Source organism: Crocodylus porosus, unplaced genomic scaffold (genome assembly GCF_001723895.1).
Source record: "Crocodylus porosus isolate Cpor-Errol unplaced genomic scaffold, CroPor_comp1, whole genome shotgun sequence".
NCBI lineage: Eukaryota > Metazoa > Chordata > Crocodylia > Crocodylidae > Crocodylus > Crocodylus porosus.
Window position 1 is genome coordinate 6,570,679 of NW_017728915.1, and position 12,757 is coordinate 6,583,435.

Sequence of the window (12,757 nt, forward strand, 5' to 3'; positions counted from 1 at the left end):
ACTTTTTATTGTCCTTGATGCTCGAAGCTAGTTGGAGTTCAGTTGCAGCCTTGGCTTTCCTGGTTTGCTCCCTGCAGGACTGGGCCAGTGCAGAATAATCCTCCTTAGGCTGTAGCTGGACAAGGAGCTGCTCCAGGGCTGGGATCTTGCAGTAGTGACAGCATGGTTTGGAGGTGGGGCAGACCCACGATCCACTGCCTGCACACCCCTGCCCAGGGCATGCACACAGCAGATCACAGTTCTGCCCTAGGTCTGGACCACACTGTCACCACCACAGGATCACCACTGCCCACAGCAGCTCCCCGCCCAGCTGTGCACCCTGCCAGCACTGCTGGGGCCATTCTGCATGGAAATTCTGGCCTTGTGCTGCCACTCCTGGGTTCTCCATGGAAACTGTCTGCAGCAACACAGCCACAGGCTGCTAGGAAATGGAGTCTGCCATGGGCCTGATCCTGCCCACCATTGTCTATCCTGTTATTAAAGGCTTTGAGGCAACCCTCACACACAACTATAGGCGTAATGCTCAAAGTATCAGACACCTTTTAAGCTTGCCACAGGTAAAGCAGGGCAACAAGAATACTGTCAACGTTCTGCCACTTCAAGGACAGGAAGTTGTTTGTTAAAATATACTGAAGAGTTCCAAAGAGGAGGACAATGTCTGCCCTGCCACCTCCCACCTTTCCTATTGCAGAGGGGGAGCAAAACTCCTCACAGTTCGTGCCAATATAACCACAGGGTAAAATTCCTTCCTGATCCCAAATAGAGCAAACTGGTCTGACCCTGAGCAAAGGAGCAAGACCCTCTAGCCAAGAGCCTCCAGCACTTTATACTGTAATTGAGAAAGGAAGCAGTGGAAGGACATGGAAAGATTAGTGCAACAACCCTGAGGAAATGTCAGAAGCACTCCAATATTTCATTTTAAAGAGTCTATCTGTGCAGAAATGGTAGCTGAATTTGTATTTGTGAATGCATTTGCCTAGGGTTAAGATGGAGAAAAAGAGGAAAGAGCACGACAGGGGAAGAGAAGGATCCTCTGAAGAAGTTAGAAAGGTAAGAGAACTAGGATAGGACAGAATCATAGAAACAAACAGAGGACAAGATTTAAAGAAGAAAACTACAGTCAAGGAAGACAAGGATGGAATGCTGGCTCTGAGTGCTGGGGAAGAGCATGTTATACCTCTGTGGAGCACAGGAGACAATTGTTCAACTTAAAGAGGGTCTAGCGTGGAATGAGGAAAGAGATTCCAGATAATAAGCAGCTAAGTGAACTATATTATTGCCTGTAAAGAAAAGGAAAAAAAAGTATGAGATGTTATGTGAAGTTAAAGATGGAGATTAAGATGAGAAAGACCAAAGCAAGTATTGGGAGAAGAAAAGCAAGAAAAGAACGTAGGTAAATATAAAGATGCATACAGGCAAAAATAACCCAAACAATACCTGCACTATGATGGGATCTACATTACTTGTTACCACGCAAGAAAAATCTGGGAGTCATTGTGGACAGTTTCCTAAAAACGTAAGCCCAGTGCTCAGCAGCCATCAAAAAGGCAACCGAAATTTTAGGAATCATTAAGAGAACTGTAAACAACACAGAAAGTATCATTATGCCCATTTATAAATCCACACCTGGAATACTGTGTCCGCTTTTGGTCCCCACACCTCAAAAAGCATACAGAAGAACTAGAGAAGGTAGAGAAAGCAACAAGGATGATGAGTCTTTCCTCATATAGAAGCCCTTCCGTACCACCAAGAATCTAGGCCTATTCAGTTCACAAAATGATGCTTGAGTGGGGACATGATAAGGGATTTACAAAACACTAAATAGTAAAGAGAAAGTAAATAGGGATTTATTGTTTACTGGTCTCTCAATACAAGAACTATTGTACTGAGGTCACAATGAAACTAGTAGGTAGTAATTTTAAAATAAAAGGAAGTTCTTTTTCACATAGCATATAATTACAAGTGTAGAACTCATTGCCACCAGATGCTGTAGAAAGCAACACTGTAACCAGATTCAAATGTAACCACATTCAAAAAGGGTTTGGGACAAAGGCTTGGAAGAAAGGTATGTCAGTTGTTCCGAACAAGGCAATTAGGAGTACAGCTTCTGAATCAGAACTTCATTGAGCCTAAATGCTGGAAACTTCAAGTGAAAGACAAACAACAGAAGCCCCCCTGGACATATCCAGTTCACTCTCCCTTTCAGAATCTACTCTGCCACTTGGGCGTGTCTATACATGCACTTTAATCCGCATAAGCCTATTTTAGTGTTTATTAAAACATCACAAAAAACCTGTGTTCTTTTGTTAATACACACTAAAATTTGCTAATGCAGCTTCATCTGGTACCTTACAACAGAAGTACGAAACTGAATGCACATTAACAAAAGTGCATGAATGAATGTGTAGACGCATGTATGACACAGATGGGCCTATGGTCTGACCCAGTAAATGCAATTCTTATTCTCTGAAAATGAGAGGTTAAAAGGAAGAGAAAAAAAAATCAGGAAAGGGATGAGTTCACTGGGGCAAGAGGAGGGACTGAGACAGCGCAGCAGATGAGAAACTTCCATACTAGAGGACAAGTGTGGGGGGAGGTTCATAATTTTCTTTTTAATTGTTTGTGGGGTGGGGGGAGGGCAGCAATGAGGGAAGGCAGAAGACCATACAGTGGGATTTTGTACAGCATGAGCAAGAGATGTGGCAGGAGCAAAGGATATGAGGAGTGAGTCAAAGGATGCATAGAGGCACCTTGGATTGCAGAGACAGGATCCGGTTAAATTGGAGAAGCAGAGGTGTCATCTAAGATGATTGAACTAAAGGAGGAAAGAACAAGTTTGTAGTGGGAAACACTGGCTCAGTCACAGGATTTCTGTAAGAGATGCTCCACAACATGAAAGCAAGAGCAGATGTGGGAGTGTGCTGGGGCTGGGAACGTGAAGTCTGGAACTTACCCTGTGAAAGAAGACGAGTCAAAGTTGGATGACAGAAGTATGAAGATGCTCACCATGTCACCATAAAATTCACACACATTTTTGTGAGAGGGTGGGTCGCACTACACAGGACTAGGAATGCTGCTTAATCACTCAGTGACACCAGGCTTTTCCACCCCAGGAAACTAGGACAGAGGTCTCACCTACAGTGCAGACCAATAACTGCACTAAGACAAGATCAACCAGGGCCTGAGTCTGACTAAAGCAAATTCTAGAGTTTTACCAGCCAGGAAGTGCCTGTTTTGGGGATACTGAAGACACACCACGGTGAAACAGACTTACGCAAACTGGAGACAAATATTTTGACTATGACAGCCATGGCAAATCAGATACAGAGATCACCACCACTCCCTAGAGAAGTGGTTGTCAACATTTTTAGATTCAAGGCATCCCTCCATAACATCTCTAAATTTTGCAATGTATTGTTTCACATTATTCACCACTTCACAAACAAGCTAAATGAAAGTATGTGCCATCTGCCTCACCCAAGTGTACAACCTGACCAGGAAGTAACTATGGCAGGAATATCTGGTGCATCTGATAAACCATCCTAGTCTGAAAAACCATCCTAGGACCCCCTTCCTAGTCTGGCCCCACATGCTTCTCCTGAGAAGGGGCAGGTAGAGCCACCTGGCACCTGCTGCAACTGCTTCCTATTCTAGCACATGAGATATGCAGGGCAGCTTTACGCAGTTGCGGTGCCAGCAGCAGCGATGCCAACATTGCAGCACTCCTGAAAGAGTCTTGTGAACCCCAGTTGAGAACCAGTATTCTACAGACTCTTGGTGACTGCAGTAATGCCAGACATACCCATGTACGGGAATTAACACAAAAAACAAACCACTCATTGAAAGCAAATGACTACTTGCATACTGATTCCCAGTTCACCCACTTAACAGGTACCCTGGGAGACAAGAATTGCAAGGCCATTAAAACAGAATTTCATTCATGACCAGTGCACAGCTGACTTCAGTCAGAGTGAGTGACAACTAATGACTTAAGCCCCACACACTGAATCTTCTTTCTAGTACTAGATCGCACTTCTCTCTTCCTCCTCCTCTGCCTGCCTTATCATGCTACATATTTGCATTCATACAATGGATGACGTTCCCCACCAAGACAGTCTGCAGGATAAGAACTTGTTTGTCTAAGCTCATTCACATTAAACTTGCTTGACTTGTTCTACAAGGCCGCGTCTGGATATGGGAGTGAAAGAGAAGTCCCATAGCTGAGGACCTGTTAGTGCTCCCAAACTTTTGAGAAGAGAGAAATTTGGTTCAGAAGATAACAGAAGCATCACAATATAAAAATTAAGGCCATCCAGAAAACAACTACAGCACTTTCTGCACTGCTGTTCATTTAGATACAAAACAGAGCTAAACTAAAAATTACATGCAAACTAAATCAAACAGGAACACTATACATTAAGGCTGAACGTATAGCTTTGGCCCCCTGCTTAAGAAAAATGAGTTTGCTACTTTAAGGGAGACAGCCAAAGTGTTGAAACCCCAGCAGGTGAGGCTGATCCCCATTAAGGAGTCAGCAGACTGAGAGGCTGGCAGCTGGGGTGAATCAGGAAGCTTCACATGACTGCCAAGAGGGTGGCTGGCTGGCCTGAGCCTGGGCTGAGTCAGGGCATAAGCCCAGGCTGAGTGCAGTAATATGACAACAGAGGAGCTGGAAGAGCAGCACTCATCTGGGAGAAGAGCACAGCTCTGGAAGGTCATCTGTACATTTGGGGGACAGGGTAGGAACTACTGGGGAGGTAGAGGTCCCTAGGGACCAGGGGGTCCCTAACCTAGCAGAGAGGCTGAGACCAGTGGACTTGGGAGAGCTGGGCCAGGAGCTAAGCTAAGACATCAGGCCACAGAAGATTACTAAGTGGGCTCTGAAAACTAGGGCCAGGGCACAGAAGGTGTAGTGCCTGGCCAAAGTGCACCCGAGGCGTAGACAAAATAAGATCATGGTGGGGTTCCAAGCCCAGTAAAGAGTGAGTGACTTGAAGGGGCTGAGAGAGGAGGGCCCAGGGTGAAAGAGGGCAGATGGCCACATGGACTGGCATCAAAGACTGACTGACCTAGCAAGGGCCAGGGCCCAGTAAGGGGCCGGAATAGGCCCACCAAAAGGGGTGGCCAGTGCCTCAGAGGGCCTGGCACCCCAATTGGCCCAGTACCAGGGCCAGGGCCTAAGGGAGGCCAAAGGTCCAGACACAGTGGGACCACTGCAGAGAGGTAGGAGGCCAGGGTCATCAGAGCCTGTGTGAAGGTGACATGTAGAGTCACTTGAGGTGTAGGGCTAAGCAACGAGGGTCCGAGGCAGGATTCGGGCCATGAAGACCATGAAACAGAGTCAGAGCTTCAGAACTCAAGGACATCAGCCCCATGGAGAGGGGTACATCTCCAGGGGAGGCCCAGGAGAAAGTACAGTAAGAGGAAAGTGGCCTGATGGAGGGTCCTGGGTAAGACTGAAAAATTCACTCAGCTGCAGTTGGTTGGTGTGGTGGGACTGCCTGTGGTGGGGCAGCCACCAGGAAATGCCATACCTGTGCCACTCCAGCGAAAGGTGAGGATGAGGTGCCAGAAAGCCTCAATCCCCCCACTGCCTTATGGGTTACTTCATGGAGGGGAAGGGCTAAGGGAGCACACCCTGATGGAAAAGTGAGGGCCTGGAAATGGGCCTAAATAGTCCAAGCCAGACCGCGATGGAGTGGAGACGGGCCTAAGCAAGTCAAGGTGGGCCAGGCCATTGGGAAACAGAAAACCTGTGTGATGAGGCAGCCCAGAAGGAGCTACAATCAGCTAAAACAGTGGAGTTCCCCAGATGTGATGGGGCTAGAACTGGCTAAGACAGCAGAGTATGCTAAATGTGACAAACATGATGTGACAAGACAGTAACTGGAATGTAATAGCTAAGTATGGCCCAATTGTGGGGTGTGAGCTGGAGTGCAGCCCAACTCAGGGAGTGTAGGACTTGACATGAACCAGATATGACAGCTACAATGACATCTGCCAGACAAGGGACACAGTGTAGGGAAGGCAGGAGCCGTGTGTGATGGCCCATTAGGCCAGGGCCATGAAAGTAGGTTGCACCACAAAGATGAGGGTAGCTTCCCACAGTCTAAATATTCACTGAGACAACAAAGCATGGCAGGCAAGTGCAGGACAGACTATCCCAGAACAGAGTGATGGCAAAATATTTTTATGGGTGTCCTAGCACCATCCTGTTACATAGTTCCAAAGCAAGGAGTTGTCAATTGCAAAAACTCAGTTGTGTGGGGAGGTTCCAATCTCCAGGATGAGAATCTGCCAAATAATTAATAGCTGTGAAGTAAAGTATGGGTCTCTTTGGAAGCTGGGTCCCAGCAGAGCAGCTCTCAACATGCTAAAGAACAGGCTTTTTAGAATGAGATATTTGGATTTCAGCCCAACCACTACTTCTTTGAGGCAAGAGCTAGAAAGCAATACACTCTACAAGCAAGAGGGGAGGAGGTCAGAAACCAGACTATAAATTAAGGCATTACCAGCCTCAGCTTCTACAGTGCCAGCCCGAGATGCATGAGAAGGAAGGGACAACAAATACCAGACACCTCAAAAAACCCTGTGCCACTCCTGCAATAGGGACTTAGCCATCTTAGCCTTAAGTCAAGCAGAAACCAAGGTAAATTTCCGTCTTACTGACTAACCAAATTAGAGAAATGCATAGCACAAGTTTTCATGACATGATGTTGTGAAAGGACATGCACCACAAAAGAAACTGGGATCCATAGATAAATTTCCAATTAACACCATATTAACTACAGTGGATATCTTATCTCTGTACACCAACGTCCCCCATGAGGTTGGATTACAAGCACATTAAAAGAACAATAACCACAATGAGAACACTGCCCATTTCTATTGCATTCTCTCACTTTGCCCTCACACAACTATTTCAGGTGTAGGGAGTCCCTACACCTACAACAAATGGCACTGCCACTGGCACATACATAACTCCCCCAATATCCCAACATGTTTTTGACAGACCTTGAAGTCTTTCCTCTGCAGCTTCCTTGTCATCTCCTGATATACATAATGTACACTGATAAAATGTTTATCATACAGACACCTGGGAAGGAATCTTTGGACAAATTTCATCAAGAATGTAACAACTTCTATGCCTCTGTTAAACTGACTGGTATACTCCACCCAGAAAATTCATTTCCTAAACCAGTGTTTTCAAACCAGTGCACCATGGCAGAAAATTGTGCTGTCAGAAATGAACAGGTGTACCGCAGAATTTTGCCATGACAATGAGCTACAATAGGTATGAGGATGGGGAATGCCTTAACAGGTGTGCTGCAGAAAAAAATTATTAATGTAAATGTGCCCTGGGCTGGAAAAGGTTGGGAAACACTGTCCTAGACACTACAGTAGGTTTTCAATTGCCACCTCACCCCATGCTGTATCAGAAACCAATTGACTGCCATAGCTACCTTCATGTGACCAGCTTGTATCCTAAGCATACCACTAGATCCACCACCTACAGCCAAGCTCTACATTACAACTAGATCTGCCCTGATCCCATCAATCAGGATGCATACCTTAGGGATCTGGAATAGGCATTCCTATAGCTACAATACAATCCCAAAATTGTTGCCACTCAAATCGATCAAGCTCGACTCAGACTTTGTGCCACCCTGTTACAATACCAACCCTGGGACAAGAACAAAAGAGTCCCTCTAGTTGTCACCTACAGTTCCCAGCTTGAACACATTAGACATCATTAATGACCTCCAACTGCCCTGGTAAAGGGGGACCGTTTCAAGGTAGCCATGGGGAACACCTCTACTTTGTGCCCCTCCCTTTCTACCTTTGTATTCAAATCACTCTCTCTATTTTATATACTGGTCTCTGTGCGTCCTTTCACAGCAGAAGATGAAGTGAGCGCCACCTTACAAAAGCTGCTGATATATATAAAATTTAGTTAATCTGAGAAGTTATCTGTGGAAGGAATAGAAGCGGGGGAAGTCCTCAGCTTCTGCTTCCGCTACCTAGGGAGCAAGCACCCTGCCTGGTAGCAAGTTCACTCCCTGCAGGAAACAACTTAAGGAGCATGGAAGGGGAAACAGAGGTCATGCAAATCAATTGGGTTGACACTTCTGCCACCAGGGACGTGAAGGTGGCAAGTGAAAGGACCAGTTTGTGGAATTATGGAGGTCAAAGCCTTTGTATAATATTATAAACTACAAAGGACTTGCAAAACTGTAAGAACAGTATTCATGTTTTTTATGTAGATGTCTTTAAGTTGTTACTGCCTTGCTTAAAAGTGCGTGAATTTTGTGATGACGTGGTAAGTGAAAAGGAAAAACCTATCAACCATTCTGGTTGCTGAAAGTTTTTTTCTTGGTATTTCCTAGGATACTACTTTTCTCCCCTTGCATGCACAAAGATATTTTAAAGTTTTGAATAAGTCTAGGGGCTCATCCACTCTATTATTAAAATGTCAAGATGAAAGCATTGCTGGCCAAACTAATAACTTATCTGAAGTACTACTCAATTTGTAGACACCAGACAAGATAAACAAATTAGATACACAATGAACATGCATGCACAGAAGAACCCACCAGCAAGAGTTCTACAGTTGGAAAGAGTCCCAGTAAATTAGGTACCAGAGCTGGGATTAGAACCCTAGTCTCCTATTTCAAGTCACACCCCTGTAACCAATTCTCATTTCCTACATATGCAGTTTGACACTGAATATGCTTAGCCACTTCAGTGAGGAATATGACATTTGGTAGCCTTCTTTACAGCTATTGTTACCAAAACTTGGCATTTACTTTAACTTTTAATAACTATCCTCACCCAGTTTAGAGTGGAAGATTAGAAATTCTTTCACCAGTTAGAAATTCTTTTACCAAGAGTGAATCTGATCTAATACTCAGATAATGGGATTTCCTTAGCCAATTATCTCTTCTTTCCCTTGAAAACAAGAGTACCCAGCATACAAATGAACATTCAAAGTGGTCTAGGATACAAATGCTATGGTGTAACGTCATAACAGTATACCAACTAGGGCGTGCAAAACTTTGGTCCCTGGTTTGATTTGGTGGAGATTCAGCCTGATTGTGGCCAAATCTCCAAATCCAAATCAAATCAGAGGACCCTTTAATCTCTCTGAATCAAATCGGAACCCTCCAAATCGATTCGGAGAGATTTGGAAAGACTTGGCAATGCAGGCATAGACACAGCTTTAGATGTATTTTCTACATACCTCTAGGTAGCAGGCAGCTCGTCAACGCTGTGACAGTGGGGCGCGTGGAGTATCCCACAGAAGTGTGGGGGGCTTCCCAGCGTGCTTGGCAGCAGAACTGGAAGTGGACCAGAAGCATTTCCAGTCCACTTCTGGGTCTGCCGAGGCAGGGCCCTCCCGCCCTCACCCCAGCTTGGCAACTGGCGCCTCCTGGGTCTGTGGGGGGGGGAAGGTACCTGAGGTTCCCCCATAGCCAACTGCCAAGCTGGGGGCACATGGGGGGACCCCTTGTGCACTCCCCAGTGGACCTGGAGGTGGACCGGAAGTATTTCTGGTCCACTTCCGGGTTCGCCACCAAGCTCATGGGGGGCTCCCCTGCATTCCTGTGGGACACTCCATCTGTCCCAGCATTGCAGCATTCACAAGCTGTGCCTAGTACCTAGAGATATGTAGAAAAAACATTTAAAGCTGTGTCTATGTCCAAATCTCCGAACCAGCATTGAATCTTCACATTCAGATTCTGCTGAATCAAATCAAAGACAGTGATCCGAATCAATGAACTGAATCACTGTCCCTGATTCGGGTCAGATCTGAATCAAATAGGGCCCACTTCACACACCCCTAATACCAACAAAGAGAAGAAACAGCAGACACTTGATCAAATTGTAAAAAATCATATTTGTCTTTCACTACAAAGAAATACTCCAAAAACAAGATTTCCCCGCCTTGCAAATGGCACCTGGGACCTAATGCATGCAGCAGCCCCAAAAATGTGCACCCTCCCACACATACACAACATACCAGCGTAAGACTTTATTTTAATTATGTACACTACTCACGAAAACATATATCCAGACAAAGTATAAGTATTTGTAAATAAATTTAAAATATGTTACAATAGACGTTTGATTTTTAACTTATGATTTGTTCAAACGATAACTTCTGAAATACTAGCAAATAGCCTGTCAAGAATGATGGGGGGAGCAGGTGGGGATGGAGCACTGCCACTGCCACCTCCCATGCAAGACCCTAGAAGAGGAGCCTCAGCAACAGGGGCTGCCCTTGCCCCCTGAGGTACAGACCAGGGGCTGGGACAGGACAGACACTGGAAAAAGCAGGGCTCAGCAGGGTGAGAGGCTGCCCCTGCTGTCCTTAAGTGGCACCAGCTACATGAGTGATTTCAACTTTCAGTCTTGAGGCCCCCTCTAGTTCTTTTCTAAATGTAGATCCATATCAGTGCTTTTCAACTAGGGTGTCTTAAAGTTCCGAAAAGTTATGGAAAGGTGCTTTGAGGTTGAGTACACAGCAGAAGTTCAGCACACATAAACTGCTTTCAAAATGGCTGAAACCAGTTTAAGATAAACCTGGATGGATGCACTTTCAGACTTAACTGATTTAGGTTAAATAAATTTACTGAACTTCTGTCCCAGATCCCCTCCAGATTCAAGTCAACTCTCAGTCCTCCCAAATCCCAGGATGCTTTGCACCTGCCCCTCAAACCCCCCCTCCCCGCCTTGCAGGGTGGGTGGCTGGGCTAGCCTTGGCCCAAGCTGTCTGCTCCAGCCAAGCAGGGAGGTGTGCTCTAGCACCCCCTGGCTTACAGCCTGGGCCCTGCAGACACGTAGCTGGATTTCTGGAATCAAAGTGAATGTCTGTTCAGTTGCTTATCTGTTCAATCTATGCAGCTTAGACTAACCTGCAAAGATTAAATCAATTCAGCCTCAGGCTTTTTGATTGCCTGTATTTAGCCCACAAGTCTGGATGTGCAGGCCACTTTAGATCAGTTTAAACTTCCTGGAACATTTCAAAAGCACCCCAGGAAAATCAAGTACTATTCTGAGCCAGTCCTTAGTGAATCAGTTCAGTGTTACGTGCAAACAGCATTCCAAAGCCAGTGTCCTGGTCAGTTTTCCAAGCATCCTGAAGTGCACTGTTCCTCATGCCCCAAACCTGTGCAGAGCAACAGGGCTGCTCTGGGATGTAACCAGGACTCTACTGGCCAAAGAGACCACAGTGGTGGGGAAGGAAAAAGTCTGTGTCAGTTCCACTTTCCTGCAATCTCTTCAGATGGTGGCTCTCCAGGAAAGAGGTTAGAAAAGCCAGAGTTCTGGGGGGAGAGAAGGGGCAGAGCACCCAGCCCCCTGGGAAATATGAGCAGGGGGAGCTAAACAGGCCTCCAACACCTGGCAACCCCTCCACTCCAACCCCCTGCCTCAGTCCAGGTCTTCCTCCCTCCCTCCCAAGAGAGACTCCAGGCACTTGCCCCTGGAAGGCAGGATAGTCTGGGGATGCCACCACCCCCGGTGCCACTCTGACATCAATGCAATGCCCAAGGTGAGGTTTGTACTTCCCACCTTTAACAGCCCATGTGTGGAGACTTCTGTCCAGGGACAGTCATGAACTGGTTCCCAAAGCAGTGATACGCTAGGAAGCAGAGCGAGTGCCGTATGTACCCATCCCCTTTGAGCACTTTCCACTCCCAGGCTCAACACAAGCCTGCAGTCTACTTCCCCCACACAGGTTGCTACACCACTTCATGTCATACACCACCTGCACCCCCCCCCCCAACTTCCTTTAAGGTAGCAGCAGCCGCAGAGTGCCAGAGGCATGCAGGACACAAGTGGGGTGGGATGATTTCCTTTGCACCACACGTTACTCCAGAACTGCTTCACTGAATTATGCTGCCACCCCCTAAGTCTCACCAGCCCTCACCTCCTCCTGGAAGAAAATCCTGGCTTTTCAGACTAGATCAACTTCTTTTTTTTGCCCAATTGACAAGGACATCAGTGTAAGGCTTTGCAGTGAGAGCTCGTGAGAGGAGGACGCTTCTGCATGGGCTCTGAAAGGGCAGTATTGATAGAGCAGGTTGGCAGTGCCAGGCAGCAACAGGAGCCTGCTGTTTGCTCTGGCATCACTTTCTATGCTGGGGCATCCACTGTGGTCCACCCCCCCGCCTCGGGAAGAGCCGGCCCCTTGCAGCTCTCCGGAGCCCCCGGGCTGGGGTGAAGCGAGCAGCCGCTCTCCCCGCGCCGGCTGCATTGGGCCCCCTCCCCACCTGCCCTCGCACCGCGCTCCCCCGCGGAAGGAAACCTTCAGCAGCGGGGCGGCGAGGGGTCCGGAGCGGGCCCTTGCCCCGGCGCCTCTGCCCCGCAGCCCCGGCCCGCCCGGCGGCGGAGGGAGGGCGCGGGCGGTACCTGCGGGCCGGGCTCGGCGCGGAGGTCGCCCACGTAGTACTGCTCCAGCCAGCGCCGCGCGTTGTCCGAGTGCCGGTGCGGCGGCCCGTCCAGCGCCGCGCTCACGTCGCTGCCCGCCCGCTGCCGCAGCAGCTGCTGCCCGCCCGGGTGCAGGGGCACGAAGCCCGTCACGTCGTACAGCCGCCGGCCCCGCAGCACCAGGCACGAGCCCTGCGCGCAGCGCTGCCGCAGCTCGGCCCGGCTGTAGGTGCGCGGCGGCGGCGCCATGGCGAGGCAGGACACCGCGCTGCCCAGCGCCGACTGAGCCGCTCCCCGCCCGGCACCTGCTCCTAGGCAGCGGCGC

At 47.9% G+C, this 12,757-nt stretch overlaps 1 protein-coding gene across 1 annotated transcript in view; it reads right to left on the reverse strand.

Annotated features, from left to right (window-relative positions):
- Window positions 1-12,722, reverse strand: part of FA2H (fatty acid 2-hydroxylase) — a 115,060-nt gene extending 102,338 nt beyond the window's left edge. The window contains exon 1 of the mRNA XM_019535615.1: window positions 12,415-12,722. Coding sequence (XP_019391160.1) covers window positions 12,415-12,681 — 267 coding nt within the window. The 5' untranslated portion in view covers window positions 12,682-12,722. The remainder of the gene's footprint in view (window positions 1-12,414) is intronic.
- Between the last annotated feature and the right edge of the window lie 35 nt (window positions 12,723-12,757).